The 19,245-nt window shown below is 46.4% G+C and overlaps 1 protein-coding gene across 4 annotated transcripts in view; it reads right to left on the bottom strand.

Annotated features, from left to right (window-relative positions):
* The window catches only part of APP (amyloid beta precursor protein), a 145,782-nt gene extending 126,537 nt beyond the window's left edge, over positions 1 to 19,245 (bottom strand). For 2 of the 4 annotated variants that reach the window (XM_081908000.1, XM_081908002.1), the window contains exon 1: positions 19,004 to 19,245. In XM_081908000.1, the coding sequence (XP_081764126.1) occupies positions 19,004 to 19,063 (60 nt within the window). In that variant the 5' untranslated portion in view covers positions 19,064 to 19,245. The remainder of the gene's footprint in view (positions 1 to 19,003) is intronic. The other 2 variants (XM_081907999.1, XM_081908001.1) reach the window with 1 other exon arrangement.

The raw sequence follows: 19,245 nt of genomic DNA, 5'->3' as shown, positions 1-19,245 counted from the left end.
TGGGTTGACAACCACACTTGATCCCCCACCCTTATGGTTTCACCTTCCCTTCTGTTCTTGTCTGCCTGCTTCTTATATTGTGCCTTGGCCCTTTCTAAGTTGAGCTGGAGCTGCTGATGGATGGCTTCCATCTCTTCTACAAAATGTTCAGCCGCTGGAACGCTCCATCTCTCCCCTCCTTCCCCTGGAAATGCCCTGGGGTGACACCCGTAATTAGCCAAAAAGGGACTCATCCCTGTGGACACATTCTCCGCATTATTGTAGGCAAATTCTGCCAACGCCAACTTTTCGACCCAATCGTTCTCTCTGTCATTGACATAACACCTAAGATATTGTTGAAGAATGCCATTTGCCCTTTCCGCCTGCCCGTTGGTTTCAGGGTGCCGGGCAGTTGAAAAATTAACTTCCACGTGTAGCAAGCTCATGAGCTTCCTCCAGAACCTGGAAGTAAATTGTTTGCCTCGATCTGAGATCACCCTCGAGGGAGCCCCGTGCAACCTAAAGATATGTTCCACAAACAACTTCGCCGTTTCTTCCGCTGTAACTGCATGTGAGCATGCTACAAAATGGCACATCTTAGTTAACAGGTCTACTACTACCATGATGGCTGTTTTCCCCTTGGACCTTGGCAGATCCGTCATAAAATCTATTGATATCGCTTCCCAAGGCCGTTCTGGTGTGGGTAAAGGTTCTAATAACCCTGCCGGCGCCCTTCTTTCCCCTTTGGCTCGCTGACATTGGTCACACCCTCTTACATACTCCCTTACATCTTCCCTCACCTTAGGCCACCAAAATTCCCTGGTAACCAACCACATGGTCTTGTGTTGCCCAAAATGTCCCGCCGTGGGGCTATCATGCAACTGCTTGAGTACTCTCCCCCTCAATTCACCTTCGGGTATATACAGTGCCCCTTTGTAATACAATGCCCCATTTCTTTCCTCAAAACCTCCGGGGCTCTCGCCCTCCCCCCTGAGACCTCTGAGCTTATCCTGGGCATATTCATCATTTTCCGTTTCCTCCACCAGTTCCCGTTGCCCCACCAGCGCCGCCCCACACACCCAGCGGTCCTCCGGGATGACATGTCTCTCTTCGATCACCTCCTCCCCTTCCCAATATTCTGGTTTGCGTGAGAGCGCATCCGCCCTGACGTTTTCTGGGCCTGGCACATAACAAATCTCAAAGTTAAATTTGGAGAATTCCTGTGCCCATCTCACTTGTCGTTGGTTGAGCACTCGAGCTGTTCTCCAATACTCTAAATTTTTGTGGTCGGTGCACACTTGCACCTTGTGTTGTGCCCCAATTAATAAATGTCTCCACCTCCGGAATGCTTCGTGAATGGCAAGTAGTTCCCTGTCATACACCGTGTAATTCCTCTCGGACTTATTCAGTTTCCGCGAGAAGAATGCACACGGTCTCCACTCCGACGCACTCCTCCCCGGTTGAAGAAGGACCGCCCCTATAGCCCGGTCGGATGCATCTGTTTCCACTCTCATGGGTTTTTGTAAATCCACATGCAGAAGTTGTTCTTCCGAGGCGAAAGCCCTTTTCAGTTCTTCAAAGGCTCGATCCGCCTCCACCGTCCAAACAAATTTCTTCTTGCTGCTGAGGCAGTCGGTGATGGGCGCCGTCAAGTGGGCAAAGTTCTTGATGAACTTCCGATAAAAGTTCCCAAACCCCAAGAATCTTTGCACGTCCTTCTTGGTCTTCGGTGTCTTCCATTCCAGTACCGCTTGAACCTTGCCTGGATCCATGGCCAATCCCTTGTCTGACAAGCGGTACCCCAGGAATTCCACCTCCTTGGTATGAAACTGGCACTTCTCCAGTTTCACCCACAGCTGGTTGGCTTGCAGCCTGCCCAACACTTCTCGAACGTCCCTCACATGCTGTTCCTCATCTTCCGAATACACCAACACGTCGTCTAAAAAGGCCACACAGTTCTTGTAGAGCAAAGGTCCCAGAACGTGGTTTATAAAAGCTTGAAAACAGGCGGAGCCCCCTTGTAGACCGAAGGGCATAACGAGGTATTCAAAGGCTCCCAAAGGGGTAAACATGGTGGTCTTCCATTCATCTCCCTTCCTTATGCGTATCAGATTGTACGCCCCCCGCAGGTCCAGTTTTGTAAAAATCTTTCCCTTCCTTACTCTGGTCAAAATGTCGTCAATTCGGGGCATAGGGAAAGCCAGGGGCTCCGACACTGCATTGAGGGCCCTGAAGTCACACACCAGTCTCGGTTTGTCTGTGTTCTTTTTGTCCACAAAGAACACTGGGCTGCCCCCCACCGCTCGGGACTCTCTGATGAAACCTCGCTTCAAGTTTTTGTCAATGAACTCCCTCAGCTCCTGCATCTCCCTGTCTGACATGGCGTACAGCTTGCCTACTGGGAGTTGGGCCCCTGGGAGTAGGTTGATTTGACAGTCAAAGGGTCTATGCGGTGGCAGTTTGTCTGCTTCCCTTTCGCTGAATACGTTGCTCAGATCTGCGTATTGCGGGGGCACCTTCCCTTTGCCCATCACTTCCATCCCCGCTAGGGTGACTCTGTCTCCTCCCGAGACCTTCCCCTCCTTGCAGTGTTCTAGGCAATGCGCTGACCCAAAGGAGACCACCCTCTGATGCCAGCCCACTAGCGGATCGTGTAGCGCCAGCCAGCTCATCCCCAAAATGATGGGCGCTCCTCCCAGGATGGCCACATTAAACGCTATCTGTTCGGTGTGCCTTGCCACTCTCATTATCATCGGGACAGTCTGTTGGCTAACTTCTCCCCCCAACAGCTCTCTGCCGTCAATCGTAGTCACCTGCAAGGGGTTACTTAAAGGGATGGTCTGTATCTGGTGCTCAGCTGCAAACTCCTTACTCATGAAATTACAGGAGCTGCCTGAATCCAAAAGCGCCTTGACCTTTAGTGGGTGTCCGTTTGGCAGTTCTAGTAACACCTCTATCACTAAAGCAGGTCTGGGAGGTTCTGGCATGGGCACTTTCATTGCTCTTTGGCCTGGCTGCTGTGCCCCGACGGTGGCAGCCAGGCGTTGGCTTTTACTTGCTCCTTGCTTTCCTCTTCCTTTCCCCCAACAGCTCCTGCCATCCCTTGCCATTCCTTTCTTTGTGGGCAGACTCTGGCAAAGTGCCCTGGCTGTTGGCAGAGATAACATCTCTTGGCGCTCTTTCCCTCCTTCTTCCGCCCTTCACTGGGATTTGAAACTGCGCGCGCCCGCGCTGTTCCAACTTCCATCGGCTCTGCCGGCGGGAAAGATGGCTCTGGAATGTCTGGAATGCGGAACTCCCTCCAACGGTCTCCTTTCCCTTCCCGCCTTTCCAAAGCCCTCGCCTCCTGGCGCGCTCCTATGGCCAGCGCAGATTTGGTTAATTGGTCCATAGACTCCGCCCTGGGCCCCCGGGAAAGCTCATCTTTGACGGCTGAAGAAAGCCCCTCTTCGAAAAGCATTTGGATGGGCTCCGCCGATAGGTCCCACCCCAATTTATGAATCAGCATAGTAAATTCAGTCCAGTACTCACGGACAGATCTGCTTCCTTGCTGGCAAGCCATTAACTGCCTTCGCACCACCCCCTGCTCAATATCGCTGGAAAACATCAGGTCCATGGCACGAAAAAACTTCCTCGTGTCCTTTAAGATCTCATTATTCGCTGCCATCAGGGGTCTAACCCAATCTTTCGCCCCGGATTCGAGATGGCCAATCACATACGCCACTCGCGATTCCTCGTCGGGGAAGTCATCAAACTGCAAGTTTAGAGCGTATTGCATCTCTGTTCTAAAGGCATGATAGTTCCTGGGATCCCCCCCGAATTTCTGCACCAATCCTGGTACCTTTCTGGCGAGCGGGGTGGTTTTCTCCTTTCCCTTTTCTGCATCCTGAGCCCTCCTCTCCTCAAGCCTCGCCGTTTGCAGCGCCAACTGGATCTCCAACGCTCTGTACCTTTCTTCCAGGCTTGGACCCCCTCCAGCTGCTCCTGCACCCCCGGTTCCGGCTGGGTTGCTCATGATGCTTCTCTCTGCACAAGCTGGCTTTCGGTGACTTTCGGATTGCTGTGATGGGACGATGAGCTGCTTGTGCGTAAAATGCAAGTCCCTCAGAGTTTGATCAGGTTTTCAAACCTCTGCCTGTGACGGAGCCCCTCCAGCATGGCTGCGTCAATCACTAGTAGAATCCGAAAGTGGCTGCTTTCGGAAACGTTTCCAACATAAAAGCTCCTTAACGGAAACACGTCGTCTGGCCTCTCGGCGTGACAGTTTCCGTCGAGGTGTGGGTGTCCCTATAGGAGGTCCTGAGACCTCCCCACTGGTTTCGCTTGAAGCGTCTCTGAGCCATCCCTCCGACTCACTTTCCCTTGGAGTTCTTGCTCGCCCTCTACTGGTTCCCTCTTCCGCTGCTACTGCTCTCTCAACCTCAGGGAGCCTTTGCACCTGCGGCGCTTTAGATGTCAGTTCCCTGACAAATGTCTTCGTTTATGTGAATACACATCCCCTATTCAATAATGAACAACTGAAATGTGATATATGCACTGGGACCAAAGCCCTAAATAATTATCACTCAGGGCAGAAAATTACATACGTGTTGGATTCGGGCTAAGTGTGAAACAATGCCCCTCTCTGCCATGCTGATGACTGGGGGAGGGGGGGTGCATAGGTGCCTTTCTGCTGGACTGCATCAGAAGTGCAATGAGGGGGATGGGACTTGGCTGCAGCAAAGGTCTGATCTGTAACCAGGTGGATGGAAAGCTAATGTAGGTAGACAGTTTGCCTCCCAGTGGTAGAGAATGGGGCGTCTCTGGGTTGTAGATCCCAATCTCCAGGCTGCCATTGCACCTTCCACTCTGGCCAGAGGAAGCCAACAGAGCTTGGCACACAGCAGTGGAAGTGAACCACTTCTTGCCAGCCCCACACGATTGCTCTGCTCAGGACTCAAACTTAGCTTAGCCATGGGCTAACCTGTCGCAATCATTTCAATGGCACTGTACATTACAAGCCAGACTGACAAGGCACCTCTCCCTAAGGAAAGACTTTATTTCATTTAAAAAAGCCGTTCTAGTGATCGTCTTGTACTATTTTTAAATGATGTTTTATTTCTGTAAACAACATTGATGTTGCCTCGCATAAATACTCTTATATAAATAAAGCAAACACATCTCACCACAGGACCTCCTGCTCCACCTACATCACTACAGGAGCCAGGATAGGAGGTGGGAGGTGGGGTGGGCTGGAGAACAGCTAAATTGCTCTCAGATTAGACAGTGCTTATTTCTGATTTTAAGAAGCGGAGAGCATTCTTGGATGCCAAAATTTAAAATGCCAGAACATAAAGAATCAGCGCATATATAGGATATATATATGCATGTATTTCCTATAAACATAATTAGCACTGACTTACAAATTGTATTTTTCTCCCTCTTCAGGATAACACCATCTAATTACCGGTCTGCACCATCTGTAACAACACCGAAACCTTTTTCTTCTGGAGGAGGAATCTACTCAAGAGCAGTTATTAAGTTTGGGAAAGCAGCAATTGTACATACAAGGAGTGGAATGTAATTTCACCGCCAGGTGAATTTATATGTGAGTTAAGAGCTTGGGGAGGGGGGAGATGGGGGGAGCAGAAGAGAAACACAGTCTTTGCTAGCTCTGCATCTGACCTGAAAATGCCAAAAAAAAAAAAAAAAAGGAAGATGCCTGACTGCTAAGAGCTGAGCAGGTGCATAAACTGCAGGGGACTTTTCTTTCAACGCTGCAGCTTTCAAATAAAATGGCACCTTGAGGCACTGGTAGGTAACAAAACAAAGCTGTGCAAACCAGCCATATGGTCACGTTATGTATTTGTTTCCCCCTGCAAAGCACAGTTCTGCTTCCAGTGGAGGGCATTTATTAAAAACATGCTTCCAAATAACATCAAATAACAAGTTTCCAGCAATGCACATCTGGGGCAAATGCTTTATTACTCCGAGTCCTTTGCTCTCTTTGTCTGCCTCCCAGGTAAGAAGACGACAAATCTCCCTACATTCCCTGTCGAAGCAGCTCTAATAGCTTTGGACCTTTAGCCAGTTTCTGAGCCCTCCTCCACCTGACGGACAGTAGCACCGGCAAAATTGAGGAATGCATTGCAGCAGCAAAGGAATCAATGGCTGCATTATGTTCACAGTATTAAAGGAGTTCATTTAAAACGATCATAGCACTAAAAGGTTTTCGAAAATCTGTAAGCAGCTCTCTGCCATGTTCTTATGTCGATACGATTATAAAGGAATATTAAGTTACACAACATTACCCTGAGATTGAAGCCCAAATTTCAAAGGAACCAGCATTCCAGGGCTGGCCAAACATTCCCCAGAGGCAACTCAAATCGCTTTAACAGATAAAGGGAGAGAGATCCCTCAAAAAACCATTAAAAAACCACAAAAAACACTATACTGTTCTATTCTACAGTCTTGCGTCCTCACACCCCCACTTCCCCCTCAGCATTCAGCTGCTCCATTCAGAAGTCACTTTGTCAACTGAGACGGTCTCCTAATGCCAAGTTATGCCGTGGGATAAGATGCCTGGAACTCAAAGCATCTGGAAATATTCCCTCACAGACACTTAACACTATTCAAGATGGTAACGTCCTCTAGACACTCCACTATAAACAGAAAGAAAGATGAGAGAGGGGGCAAAACAGCAGTTTGCTCTTAGGTTTCTTGGTCATACTGGGGCTCCAGAGCATTGGGGGCGGGGGAGGCAGAGGCATACACTGAAGCAAATTTGGTTGCCATAGCAAACAACTCACTCATTTTTGGCCACTTGCATGAAAGCGATTGCCACTCAGCCTTGGTGCTCCTCTTTCACAAGAGCCTTTTAAACCCAGCCTGTCCCTAGCTATGCTCACTGGGGCTGACAGAAGTTGATGGCCAAAACATGTGGAAGGGACCTGGTTGCGGAAAGGCTGTTTCAGTCTCTTGTCATGCTCCAGAAAGGAGAAGCAAACCGCTAGTAACAAAGCAAGAAGCAAAAATAAACAACAAACCATGAGGGCAACAGTTCTGCTTTTCTGTCCCACTGACTTAAATAACCTAAAATACAGGGTGGGGGAAATCCAGTTATTTCAGCTACACCTGCCCCCTCCCCACTTGCAGAGACTCAATGACGTTCCCCCAACTACTAGACTGAAGGGTCTCTGCCCAGCTCCCCCTTGAAAGCTGTGCTTGGACAAAATGTTGGCTCCAGATGTGGGGGGGGAGGAAAAGTAAAGGACCCCTGGATGGCTAAGTCTAGTCAAAGGCGACTATGGGGTTGCGCTCATCTCACTTTCAGGCCGAGGGAGCTGGTGTTTGTCCATAGAAATCTTTCTGGGTCGTGTCCAGCATGACTAAACTGCTTCTGGCACAATGGAACACTATGATAGAAGCCAGAGTGCATGGAAACGGCGTTTACCTTCCCACCGGAGCGGTACCTATTTATCTACTTGCACAGGCGTGCTTTCGAACTGCTAGGTTGGCAAGAGCTGCGACACAGCAACGGGAGCTCATTGCGGGGATTTGAACTGCCGACCTTCCGATTGGCAAATCCAAGAGGCTCAGCAGTGGAGTTCAAAGTCCACCTGGCCCCCAGATGCCAAACATCTGTCAGCCCAGGCTTTCCACAGAAGGAGCCATATGGTGCTTGCATCGTGGTTAGGCAGGAAGCTTCTTCATTGAATTGAGGCAGAAGAACTCCAAACAAGTCATTTGAGAGCCTCACATCTGCGTGGTCTCTTTCTGTATCAACAGCTTAACATTTAATAATTTGAATTATTCTTGCCTGTGTGTGGCAATGCTTGCCCTCCTTGACCAAGCCAGCTGCTTTACTCTAACAGCCTACCATTTACAAAGCCCTCTCTGTGTATCCTCAGCTCAACTCCTCCTCTATTCAATAAGACTTAACACAGAGATCATTTTACGGAGAACTTCAAAAGAAAAGCGTCTATACCTCACACCCTCCACAACCCTCATTCCTGTTCATGCTACCAGAGGTTGGCTACCGGAATAATCAAGAACAGATATTCAATTAGAGATGGAATTCTTTTCTTTGAACAGGAGGCAGGAGCCACTAATACGGAAATAATGGATTTGACAGAAGGTGCGGTGGCTTTAGACTCTAACGAAACCTTACTATCAAGACAATTTAGGCTGCAAAACTACATATAGCATCTGAGTACAGATCGGCTGAAAACAGAACTAGCCTAAGGATAACTTCAGCATGTAAGGTGACAAGACAGTTTAGCGATTATAGAGTAAACAAGGTTAGATATGTTGGGAGCGCGTTCAGATCAGACAAACAAGAAGTGCTGTTTATGACACACTCTCTTACAAAACAACTCTAACTGCAGTATGAGACATTTCCTCGTTGGCCCTTCTCTATTAGAAGAAAGTCACAGCAGTTCAAGGCAATGGTACATCTCTGCATTCTTTCCAAAGTGCAACTTGTCTGGTCTCAACCTCAGTTGTAACATCAACAGCTGAGTTGAGGGCCAGCTTGATAAAGACTATGCTGTGGGGGGTGGGCACTGAACCTGCAGTCCCCAGATGCGTTGGGCTCCAATTCCAATCAGCCCCACCCTGCATGGCCAATGGTCAGGGATGATGGTAGTTGTAGTCCCACAACCTCTGACGGGCCACAGGTTCCTCATCCCTTCTACATAGTTCCAGAGGTGGGAAGACATCTTGCTTGTGGGATCTACTTTTATTCAAACCCCAAGATCCATCAATCAGGGATCAGTGCAACCACCATTAAAGAATTCCAAGCTGGGGAATATTTATTTAGTACCAGAACTGAGCAGAGCATACAGTCTTCCCACAGAAATTTCCACGGATGTCTGCTATTAAAAAAAAACACCCCACACGTTTTGTTACTCCAAGCTTTCTTCATTTCAGGAGTATAATAAACAGGCCAGGGCTGCTATACAATTGTACATCATAAATCTACTACAGGCTGCCCATAGATCTACCAGTACACCCAGATCTGCTTTTGGTAAAGATTATATGAACATTCTGGTTTCTTAATTTCAGAATAAACATTTCAGGAAGATGTTCAGTTCTAGAACACATGAATGTACATACATAACCTGCCAATAATTTTTAATTCAAAGTAGATGTTCACATGGCAAAGCGGTCAATACAATTCTTTGTTCCTTAGTGTGCACACGTGTGCTAAAAAATTACATGTTTTGTTACCATATGCGGTGATGTTCAGAACTGCTATCTATTATAAACCCCAACCAGTTGGAACTTAGGTTATGTTATGTGGAGTACACAATTCTTTATCACAAGCTATCCATACATCAAGGGAATGACTGCAGCAATGCTGTTGATACTTTGAGAATTGTATAACAACTATATACATTAGAAATATTCCATGTCAATATAAAAAACCAACAAACCTTTGCAAGGTAAAAATCACTAAGCCTCTGACAAAGCAACTTTTCTGATTCTGAATATTTAACTATTTTTCTGATCCTTGTCTGAGAAATCTTCAACTTTTGCCAGTTATGTGGTTCATACAAATCTATTCCAAGTAATTATGTTTCTTTAGAATGCTAGAAAGTGTAAATTGAAGAGTCGAAATGATTTGCATTCAAATCCCAAATTAAGATATGCACTCTTGGGTAATTTACTCTGCCCAATGCTTTATTCTATTTTCTTTTAAAGACCCAGTAACACACATTTAACTAAAATATAAATATAGCTCTGGGTGGAATCCACACAAGCTGTTCCTCCAATTATATTTATAGTTATAGCAATTGCAACAGAATGAAGTAAATAAGTAATTAATACAGAAAGAAGCAAATCCTTGGCAATCCGTTATTGCTATCATGAGCCATTTGCATACAAAAATTCAATGTGAAAGTTCTACAAGAGTGTCCAGCTGCATTATTGCTAAAAGTGAATAGTCAGTGGTTTTTTGGAAGCGCACAAACAAATTGTGAAGACAACAACCATGTCCTTGTGTTTGACTCTCAGCAACAAAGGTTCGAAATTAGCAGGGGGCCAGGCGCATTTTGCACCTAAAGATTCTCAATTTGCGAGCACCTCAACAGGTCTGGGTGCCATTTTTTGTGCCGGGCTGACACTCAAGAATTACTGAAATGTATGTACTTTGAAGCTTCAAAGTATATGTTAAGGATAGACTATATGTTAAGGAGTTTAACAATAAAGAGTATAGTGTTTTGAAAACTGAAGTATGGTATCAATATTTTTATTGTAAACATCAAATTAAACATGCAGTAACAATTTCCCAGTTTTTAACACTGTCAGCAACCAGTATTTGGACACTGAAACACTGAACGTTCCATTTTGTATCATCAATGAATCTGTCCAACCTTGTAGAATTTGAAGGTGATAATATGGACTGTTCCAATTCCAACTGAAAGGGGGCATTAATTGACCTAGCATGCCCACCCAACCACCTGATTCTGTTCCATGTGTGAACCAAGCCTAGGAGAAGAAAATAAGCAAAAGAAAATCAAGCAAAGCTAACAGCAAACCTGAAAAGGACCATCAAAAGCTTCAGATAAATAATATATTTAACAAATGTAAAACATTTAGTTATCCAAACACTTAAGAATCCATAACACACATGCTATGACTATGGAGGTTTGAAACAAACAATCCATAAGCCCTTTCAAAATACGCATACACAAATTGCTCCACATTCGAGAGAACCAACCAACTAACTACCAGCAAATCATAAAATCATAGACACACAGAACTGTAGAGCTGGAAGGGACCATGTAGGTCATTTAGTCCTGCAATGCAGGAACATTTTGCCCAACATAGGGCTCAAACCCACAACCATGAGATTAAGAGTCTCATGCTTTACCGAGTTATCTTCATATCACTGGTAAGTGGGCACTGCTACTAAGCAGGAGTGGGCCAATAAAAGGAAGTACCCATTCAAGATATTTTAACAATTTAAAAGTATTGCATCACACTGAAGCCAATATAAAAACTCACTATCTCTACTACACAAACACCTTCCTCAGGAGTTTCTTTATGACCAGCATGGCAGAATGCCTTGTTTTTAAAAGGACTGCATGCTATCCCAGAATATTAACAGCTCCATAAAACCCAGTGAATGATTAGATGGCTCCAACTTTGAAGACTGTGCATGGTGTTTCAGCTTTCCCAGATCTGGTGTTTCACGAGCGGCCCCCATCATGCCAAATGCATTTACTTGGACAAGCCCAGGCCTGGCATCGGCTGTGCCATGCGTCACCCGGCTCACTGCCAGCAGGAAGCATGAGACTCTCCCAACAGGAAAGGGACTTGCCTTTCTCCAGAACACTTTTCCTTCCCCAAAATCAACATTACAGTGCACAACTGGCAAGGCTGAACCAAAAGACTTTGCCATTCCCAACAGTGCTTCAACACAATCTTACAGCGTTGGCAAGGATGGTAGGGCAGATTTCTCATATTATTCCCTTCTTCCCTGGGACCTCTAAAGTTATTTATTTTTATTTGCATTTCTATCCCAGCAATCCCCCCCCCGCCCCAGGAGCTCCAGAGGGTATTTATGGTTCTCCCCTCCTTATTCAATCCCTACCACAACCCTGAGCAGTAGGTTAGGTTGAGGGGCAGTGACTGGCCCAAGGTCACCTAGATGCCCAAGTGGGGATTTGAACCCTGAGTCCCAGCAGTGCTCAAGATAAGGCAGGCACATTTTGCGACTGGTTCGGGTCCAATTACAACTACATGGAGATCTCTGGATGCCAGGTTGGCAACTGACATCTCCATCTGGCTGGCCCCTCCAGCTTTCTTAAGAAGGTAAGCAGAAGAGCTTATTCGTTGTATTAATCTCCCACCTTTCTTTCCAAGGAATACATGCTTCCCATCAGCCTCACAGCCAATGGTCAAGGATAACAAGGCTTCTAACCATGTGGGGAGGGCAACATCTGAGAAGGTTTCATTTAGACAAGGCTCATTCTCAACTCCCCAGGGGGGTTGAACCTAACACCTTCTGCATGCAAAGCACATGCTCTATCACTCTTCGTCTGCAATCAGACCACCAACAGGGAGCATGTAAAACTGTCGTCCGACACATTAACCCAGCTCCCAAGAGTCCCTCTTTTGAAGCTTTGGAAATTAATGGCAATGCTACATTCTCAGTATTTAATTAGAAGGGGCATTGGAAGACACCAAACAGCAGGTGGAATACAGCCTTATGGGTCACTTAAGGCAGGTCATGCCTGCAGGTTTGAACCAAGCAGGGTCTGAATTTGTTTTAATCAATCACTTTGGCAGTTCAAATATTTCAGACCATGAAAGGAGATTGCCATTTATTTTTTTTAGTAACTATGCAAAAACAGACTCGGAATTAGTGGGACAATGCCTTTAATAGGCCAATTTATCTTAAAAATCAAGGATGTTGATTTCAATGTTATACAGAACTCTTTTTTTCTAGGTATTGTTCTGAAGAAAAGAAATAAGCTGAGCACCGCCTGTCTAGCCTTTGAACATAACCAATGAATCACACTGCCATCTCTGAATGCTAACAAGTCACCACACAGACTTGACTGGCACAGACAGCTAGTTCCCAAACACACAGCAGATTCTCAGCCTACGCCTGACCTCTGGGGTCTGGGATATCAACATGTGGAATCAGGGTATGGGCACCAGGCTTCAGTCAGGGCAAATAGGAATCAAGAAAACCACAACTGATGACCACATAACATAGACCTGTATCAACATGTCCTCAGATGTTAACTATATAGTCCTGCAACCTGAGGCAGTAGTAAACATACGCAAAGTATTTCATGAGGAATACTATGAGGAACATGACCACATACACAGGCACTCAGAGTCAATTTAAAATCAAGACACATAGATAGCAAGATTATTCAGAGTGCAAATTATACAATTAGGAACAGATAGTGAAAGATAGGGAAGAGTGACTTTGCATGTCCTGAACAAGAAGTAAAAACAAACCAGCAATGTCTTTGATCCATCTTGAAATCAGTCAGTCCTGTTGAATACAACCAAACTGTCCTGAGGATTATGGATATGTTATGGGTTCTATTTATGCAACCGTCCAAACCATGGTTTGCAAAATTGGAAACAAGCAAAGGTTTGTCTGTTCCCTCTTCCCCTCACATGCAACTTCCTCCTGTTTCCTGCTTAGCACTAACCATAGTTTGCTGGAACGATCAGGTCAGTAACTATAGCCTTTGTGACCTGGGATATATAAAAATGAACTGGAGTAGGAAGTCACATATAAAAGGGTAAGAGAAAGGAGTTCAAATTCCTGGTTGTTGGCCATGGGATTTTAGTTTTAGACCACAAAAAACTGTATTTAGCATTGTGCCAGCAAATATACTCAGTGCTAGAAATAGCACACTTTGGACTTCTGCAACCCTATACTACCAAAGAACATGTATTTTAGTTTCTGACATCCGAGAAGCAGGAAAAATTAAAAGTTGAAAATAGAAACCACCAATTTTGTAGTAAACAAAAGAAAGTGTATCATTTGGACACAAACAGTTGCATACAGTCACAATACTGATGACTAACTGCATATTTGGATATTGAGTCTGGTTTTATATTACAATATTAAAACCATCAGGCTCATCAAAAAACATTAAAAACCCAACAGGCAAAATATTGCTATACTACAGCTATTGTTGCCGATCAAATAAAACTGATGCACTTCACGTCTGTAGCCAAGTTTATTTGTTGTGTCAACCTGTAACTTTCCTATTCAATAAGCAAAGTACAAGGCACCATTTCATAAAACTGTAAGAAATATGGCCATGTATTCAGTTTGTTAAAATATGTAACAAAGAACACTCTGCTAGCTAGTACAAAAGTTCGACTTAGTCGACATGTTTGAATACTTATACCATATAACCGATAAACATTTTATTTGGGAAATAAAGTGCAGGCACATGAGTAGCAGAAAGAATGGCCAAGGCCTTTATCTCTTGGTGACTTAAATCATTCTATCCTGCATCTTAAAAATAATCACCTAATGCACACCACTGCATAACATATCTTGTATGAACACCAAAGGCATTTTAAGAGTAAGCTACTCTCAGTCACTGGAGGTAACCTGCAGCTCCCCATACATTGTGGGACTACAGCTCATATCATCCCTGACCACTTGCCATGCTGGCTGGGAGCTAGGGAAGCAGTGTTAGAAACTCAGATTTATAAGCTAGGCGCTAAATGGCTCCTTAAACCAGGGTCACAGTCACCAAAATGCAATGCCTAGTTGCCATTTGGGAGCCAGACAGCTCAAAAGTCCTATTTTTTCAATACAACTTTTTGGTTCCTGAAATTCATTCTGATTGTGCAGATAAAATATAATGCATAGAATTTTACAGGATGTGAAAACAGGCAAAATCCAGGCACGCACCACCAGATGGTGGAGATGTCAAGTGGCAAATTTCAAACAAGGTAGGGAATTTGTAATCCATTAAAATCTGGAGGCCCCCAAGGTCTTTATCCCTAATCCTGAGTCTCACCAAAACTCAAACCTGAGCAGCTTCCACAGACAATACGTTTTATTTTGGCTGAAAGAAAGCACTCAGCAATACCTATACAAAAGTCCCATACTCAAGCCTCAGGTTTGGAAATTAAATAAAGATCTTTATTTTCTACAAGCTTACATTCTAAGAGTTACAACTTCCTTTGTAAACATTGGCCTTGGAATGATTTCAACATTCAATAGAAATAATAAATCTTCAGTTAAGGCTGTAATTAACATCTTCAGCACATAATTTTGTTTTATAAAATGAGCTTCACAAAGACAATGTAATTATGTCCAAATGGGTTAACACTAAAATCTGACAATTTGCAGCAAATGATGCCAGGGGGGGGGGGGGGGAGAGTGAAAAGAAAATCTATCCAAGGCCATAACTGAAAGCAGAGGCGGCTTTGCAACTGTAGACAATATTGTTCATCACAACACCAATCCTATCCTAATGAACCTGACATTCTTCAGAACAAGGCCATGTAAATTAGTTCAGTACAGCAGGATGGTTTCATTTTATAAAACGAAAAGCAAGTGGGATGCGCAACAATACGTTGCAATGTAAATTCTCCCCCTGGGGAAGGTGTGGCTCTCCAGATGTTGTTGTAGTACAATGTTGTGTTTTAATTGCTGTAAGCCACTCTTGGAGCCTGGGGTGAAGGGTGGGCAACAAATTGTAATACTAATAATAGTAATAATAATACAACTCCCATCATCCCTGACCAGTAGCTGTGCTACCTGCTGTCCTGATGGGAGTTGTCCAATAATATCCAGAGGGACACAGACTCCCAAACCCTCCTCCAACAGGACTACTTCTGTCCCGGATGACATCCAGGTAGCCATGCCTTCCTCCAGGATCCTCTAAGCTGTCAAAGGGTCAAACCAGCCAATTCACTTTTTTCTCTGGTACTTTTGCAAACCTCTGAGCTTCCTTGAGCCTGATTTTGTTTCAAAATGGCATTATTTTGGCTCCATTTCTCTCAGTACAAGGACACCAAGTTCACCATGAGAGAGACTGATGTGTCCTTTGCCTTAATTCTTACCCACCCATGGAAAAGGGGTAAAATTATTGCTGAGGGTTCAGTTTGAACCAAGGTACAACAGAGTGTTATACTTGGGGCCAGACCTTACATGCCAGAGATGGGCTCCGTCACATATGAAGGAAGCTTGTAAACAGCTGCTTTTTTTGTAAACAGGTAAAAATAGGGTTCTCCAAGACAGCCCTGGCAGGAAAAAACAGATCTCTCCATTTCTGAGGCCAGCAGGGACTGACACTGTAACCTAACCCACCGGCACACCTTTGTGCTGGGCAGGGTGTGTTTCTCACAACCAGCCACCAACTTGGATTAAAGGAGCAGATTCATGAAGGATAAGGCTTTCAAAGGCTACTAGCCCTGATGTTCAAAGGCTACTAGCCCTGATGTTCAAAGGCTACTAGCCCCACTGTTCGGAGGCAGTGTGACTTCCAGTTGCTGAAACCATAGGTGGAAGAAAGTGCTGTTGTGTTCTGGGGTCCTGGGAGAACAGGACCTGGATTAGAATCGGTGTTAGAAACTAGGATAGAAAAGCTATTCACCACATGGCTCCTGGAACGTAGGCTATGGGTGCAAAAATAGAAAGTATAGTTGCCATTTTGTCCTTTTTACAAAGGTGGCTCGCGCTGTGGCAGGGGAAGTGGCACTGTGCTGTGTGGCATTGATCCTACTTTGGAGTCAGTAAATTAAATAAATAAAACGCACTGTGCAAATCATACGATTTATTTGAGAGGGTTGGAGTAGATGATCCTCAGGGTGCCTTACACCCCGACAATTCTATGAGTAAAACAAACATTTGAATTGTGAGCTATTCTGGTGGCTTAGTGACTTGACCTAAGCCTGGTTCACTGTAGGTTTGTGAAAGCAGGTTTGGGCAAATGACTTGCAGTGACTGCTCAAGTTGCCCTGGGGGTGGATTGCACTCCTCCTGGAAAAGGCAGGCAACTCATCCCGCCTTAAAAAAACAGCATTCAGAAGATGCTCGAAGGCATTCCTATCTTAAAGGTGACACATGAGGCTATGACTCCAATGGGATCAGTGGATTTATGCCTAGCTGCTCTTTTGCAGATTGCATTTTGTCTAGATGTTCCACCCACTCCACACAAGTGAAGTATCATCCATCAGTTTGCACAGGCTTTCCCTAACCCATAACCCTGTATTTTTGGTTTTTATGGAAGCTGCCCAGAGTGGCTGGGGAGGTCCAGCCAGATGGGCGGGGTATAAATAATAAATTATTATTATTATTATTATTATTATTATTATTATTATTATTATTATTATTAGAGTGGGCCCTGCTAGTATTGAATTCCTGCTTTAAGAGAAGGTTTTTTATGCTGCACAGTATCTGTTTTTAGGGTATATTTTATTGTTTTTAATGTTCCATTTCTGTGTGGCACTGAGAAATTCTAAGAATTAAGCAGTTTAGAAATGCTTTTAATTAAGCCAACAGACAATACTCTTACAATGACTCAGAACTAAGGATGCAATCCTTGCCTCACTGAACTCAGTGGGACTTACTTAGGAGTAGGCACGTTTAGGATTCCACCGCAAGTCTCAATAATTTCACTTGGACTTGGCTTGCGTAGCATAGGATTACAGACTACACCCTGAGAGTAAATCCAATCAAACCCTAGGAGACTCACTTCTGAGCAGAAGCAGACAGAACTGCATTGTGAATTGCAAGGAAGGAAAGGCAGCTAGCCTGGAAGAAGAAAGGTTTGCAAAACAAGCAAAGAAGATCAAGAGATAATGGCTAACATCCCTGCTTGCCAAAAAAAGAAAAAAAGCAACAGTATTCCTCCTTACTCTATGTGAATGTATTTTTCTTTTCCCTATCTTTTCAGGACTGTCATATGCAGAGATTTGAACATTATTTTTAATGAGCAAAAAAATTAAATCCTAGATTCTTTCCCCAACAGTCTCCAAAAGAGGTGTGGCATATTTAGAGCGTCTTCTGCCACTCCCCTAATCTCCCCCACCTTTAAAATAAGAGGGGCGAGGGCTGGTCCAAACCGCAGCCTCGACCACTGAATGATGTCTGGACCAAACAGATTCTTTCTGAAAGCGCAAGTAGAAGAAAAGCAGACAGCCAAGCCAAGCACAAGGCAGACTCCAGTTTAAGGAAGAAGGGGAAGAGCTCCCCCGTTACACTGCCCAGTCGTGTGCCCGGGCTCCAGTACGTCGCACCCAGCCGTGGCTGCCTGACGGACAGTGAGATGAATGGGAAGGGAGAGTTGTTTCCAACACCTAGCGGTGAGAGGGTTGCTCCAGGCTGCAGCTCGCATTATTACAGCGCTGCCTTGCTGCACTGCAGAGGCGCCATCTTCTTGCTCTTAATCTTCCCCGCCAACCCATTTCCTTTCCATCGGCTCCCTAAACGCCCATCCTAAGAGGAATCCACCCCCCTCCTTGTAACGCGTGGAGGTGCCTCTGAAAAACACGCGCGGCCAAGGCGATTTCCTCCCGCAAGACGGCGGGCGGGGGGAGAGAGAAGTCACCCCCCAGGACACACACAAACACACACACCCCTCTCTCTCTCGCATCCAAACAAAGTCTGCAAGGAGCTATCGGATCAATGAAAGGGGGGAAAGTGGAAGGTGCTCGCTCCCAGAAGCAGGTCGTGCCAGGTGTGGGAACAGACGGGGCGGGGAGGCTGTCTTCTGCTTTCTTTTTTAGGAAGGGGGGGGCTCCCTTGTGCAAACGGGGCGGCTATTCCGCAGGAGCCACCGTCCGCTCTCAAGTTACTCAGAGGCACCTGATCCCAAAACTTGACACCGCCCCCCCCCTTCTCCCCTATGGACGGCTGGGTAGACGGATGGCCCTTAACCGCCTGCCTGCCGTTTGTTTTCCGCACTGGAGCGCAGAGGAGGAGGAAAAACGAGGCTAGGCTACCAGGAGAGGCGGGAAAGCAGCGGGATGCCTGCCGTCTCCTCTCCCGATCTTCCCTACGGTGGGTCTCTCTCTCTCCTCCCCCCCCCCATCCTTCCCGGTTGGATTCCCCACCCCCAGGTCCGCCACACCGGACAACCCGGATCTCTCTCTCTCCAGGAAGGCAACAAAAGCCACGCAGCGGCCAGGCGACGCGATCGCGGCTCTGCCAAAGCCAAACACTCGGCAGGCGGATCGCCAAGACGGCGCACCTCGAGGGAGGGAGGGGGCGGCGGCGCCCTCCTCCTCCTCCTCCCAGCTTCCCGGAGACTGTCGGTCGCGAAATTCGGCACCGAGGAGGCGCACGACCCGGGCACCCCCCTCCCTCCAAGAAGGCTCCAAGTCGGCGCGTCCCACCTCCCCGCCCCACCTCTCGGCGGAGCCCATTGTTCAGGCGGGGAGAGAGAGAATTACCCCCGTCCAGGCGGGGGGCCGGGGACGCCCCCTCCCATGGAGCCCATATCCCGGAGGGCAGCAGTAACCGGGAGGGCAACCCCGCGCCCCTTCATTATGCCGTGTCTCCCACCCACCCCCACCCCACCCCCGGCGCCCGCCTTACCTCCAAAGCGTCGGCGAGCCACGAGGCCGCGAGCAGCAGCCCGGCTAAATGCGGCAGCATCGCGGTTGGCGGGGGAAGGAGCGGAGGCTCCCGCTGGAGAAGGGAGAGCGGCGAAATCCAGCCGGCGGCTCGGCTTCCTCGTCCCCGCCTCTGCGCTGCTGAGGAATGGAAGGGAGCTGCAGCAGCGGCACCAGCCGAGCTCCGCCGAGGAAAAGGCGAGTCAGCTGATGATATCCCAGCCC

Source organism: Podarcis melisellensis (genome assembly GCF_964234715.1).
Source record: "Podarcis melisellensis genome assembly, chromosome: 4".
NCBI lineage: Eukaryota > Metazoa > Chordata > Lepidosauria > Squamata > Lacertidae > Podarcis > Podarcis melisellensis.
Note: the sequence above shows the minus strand (reverse complement) of the source record. Positions and strands in the feature narration are given on the sequence as shown.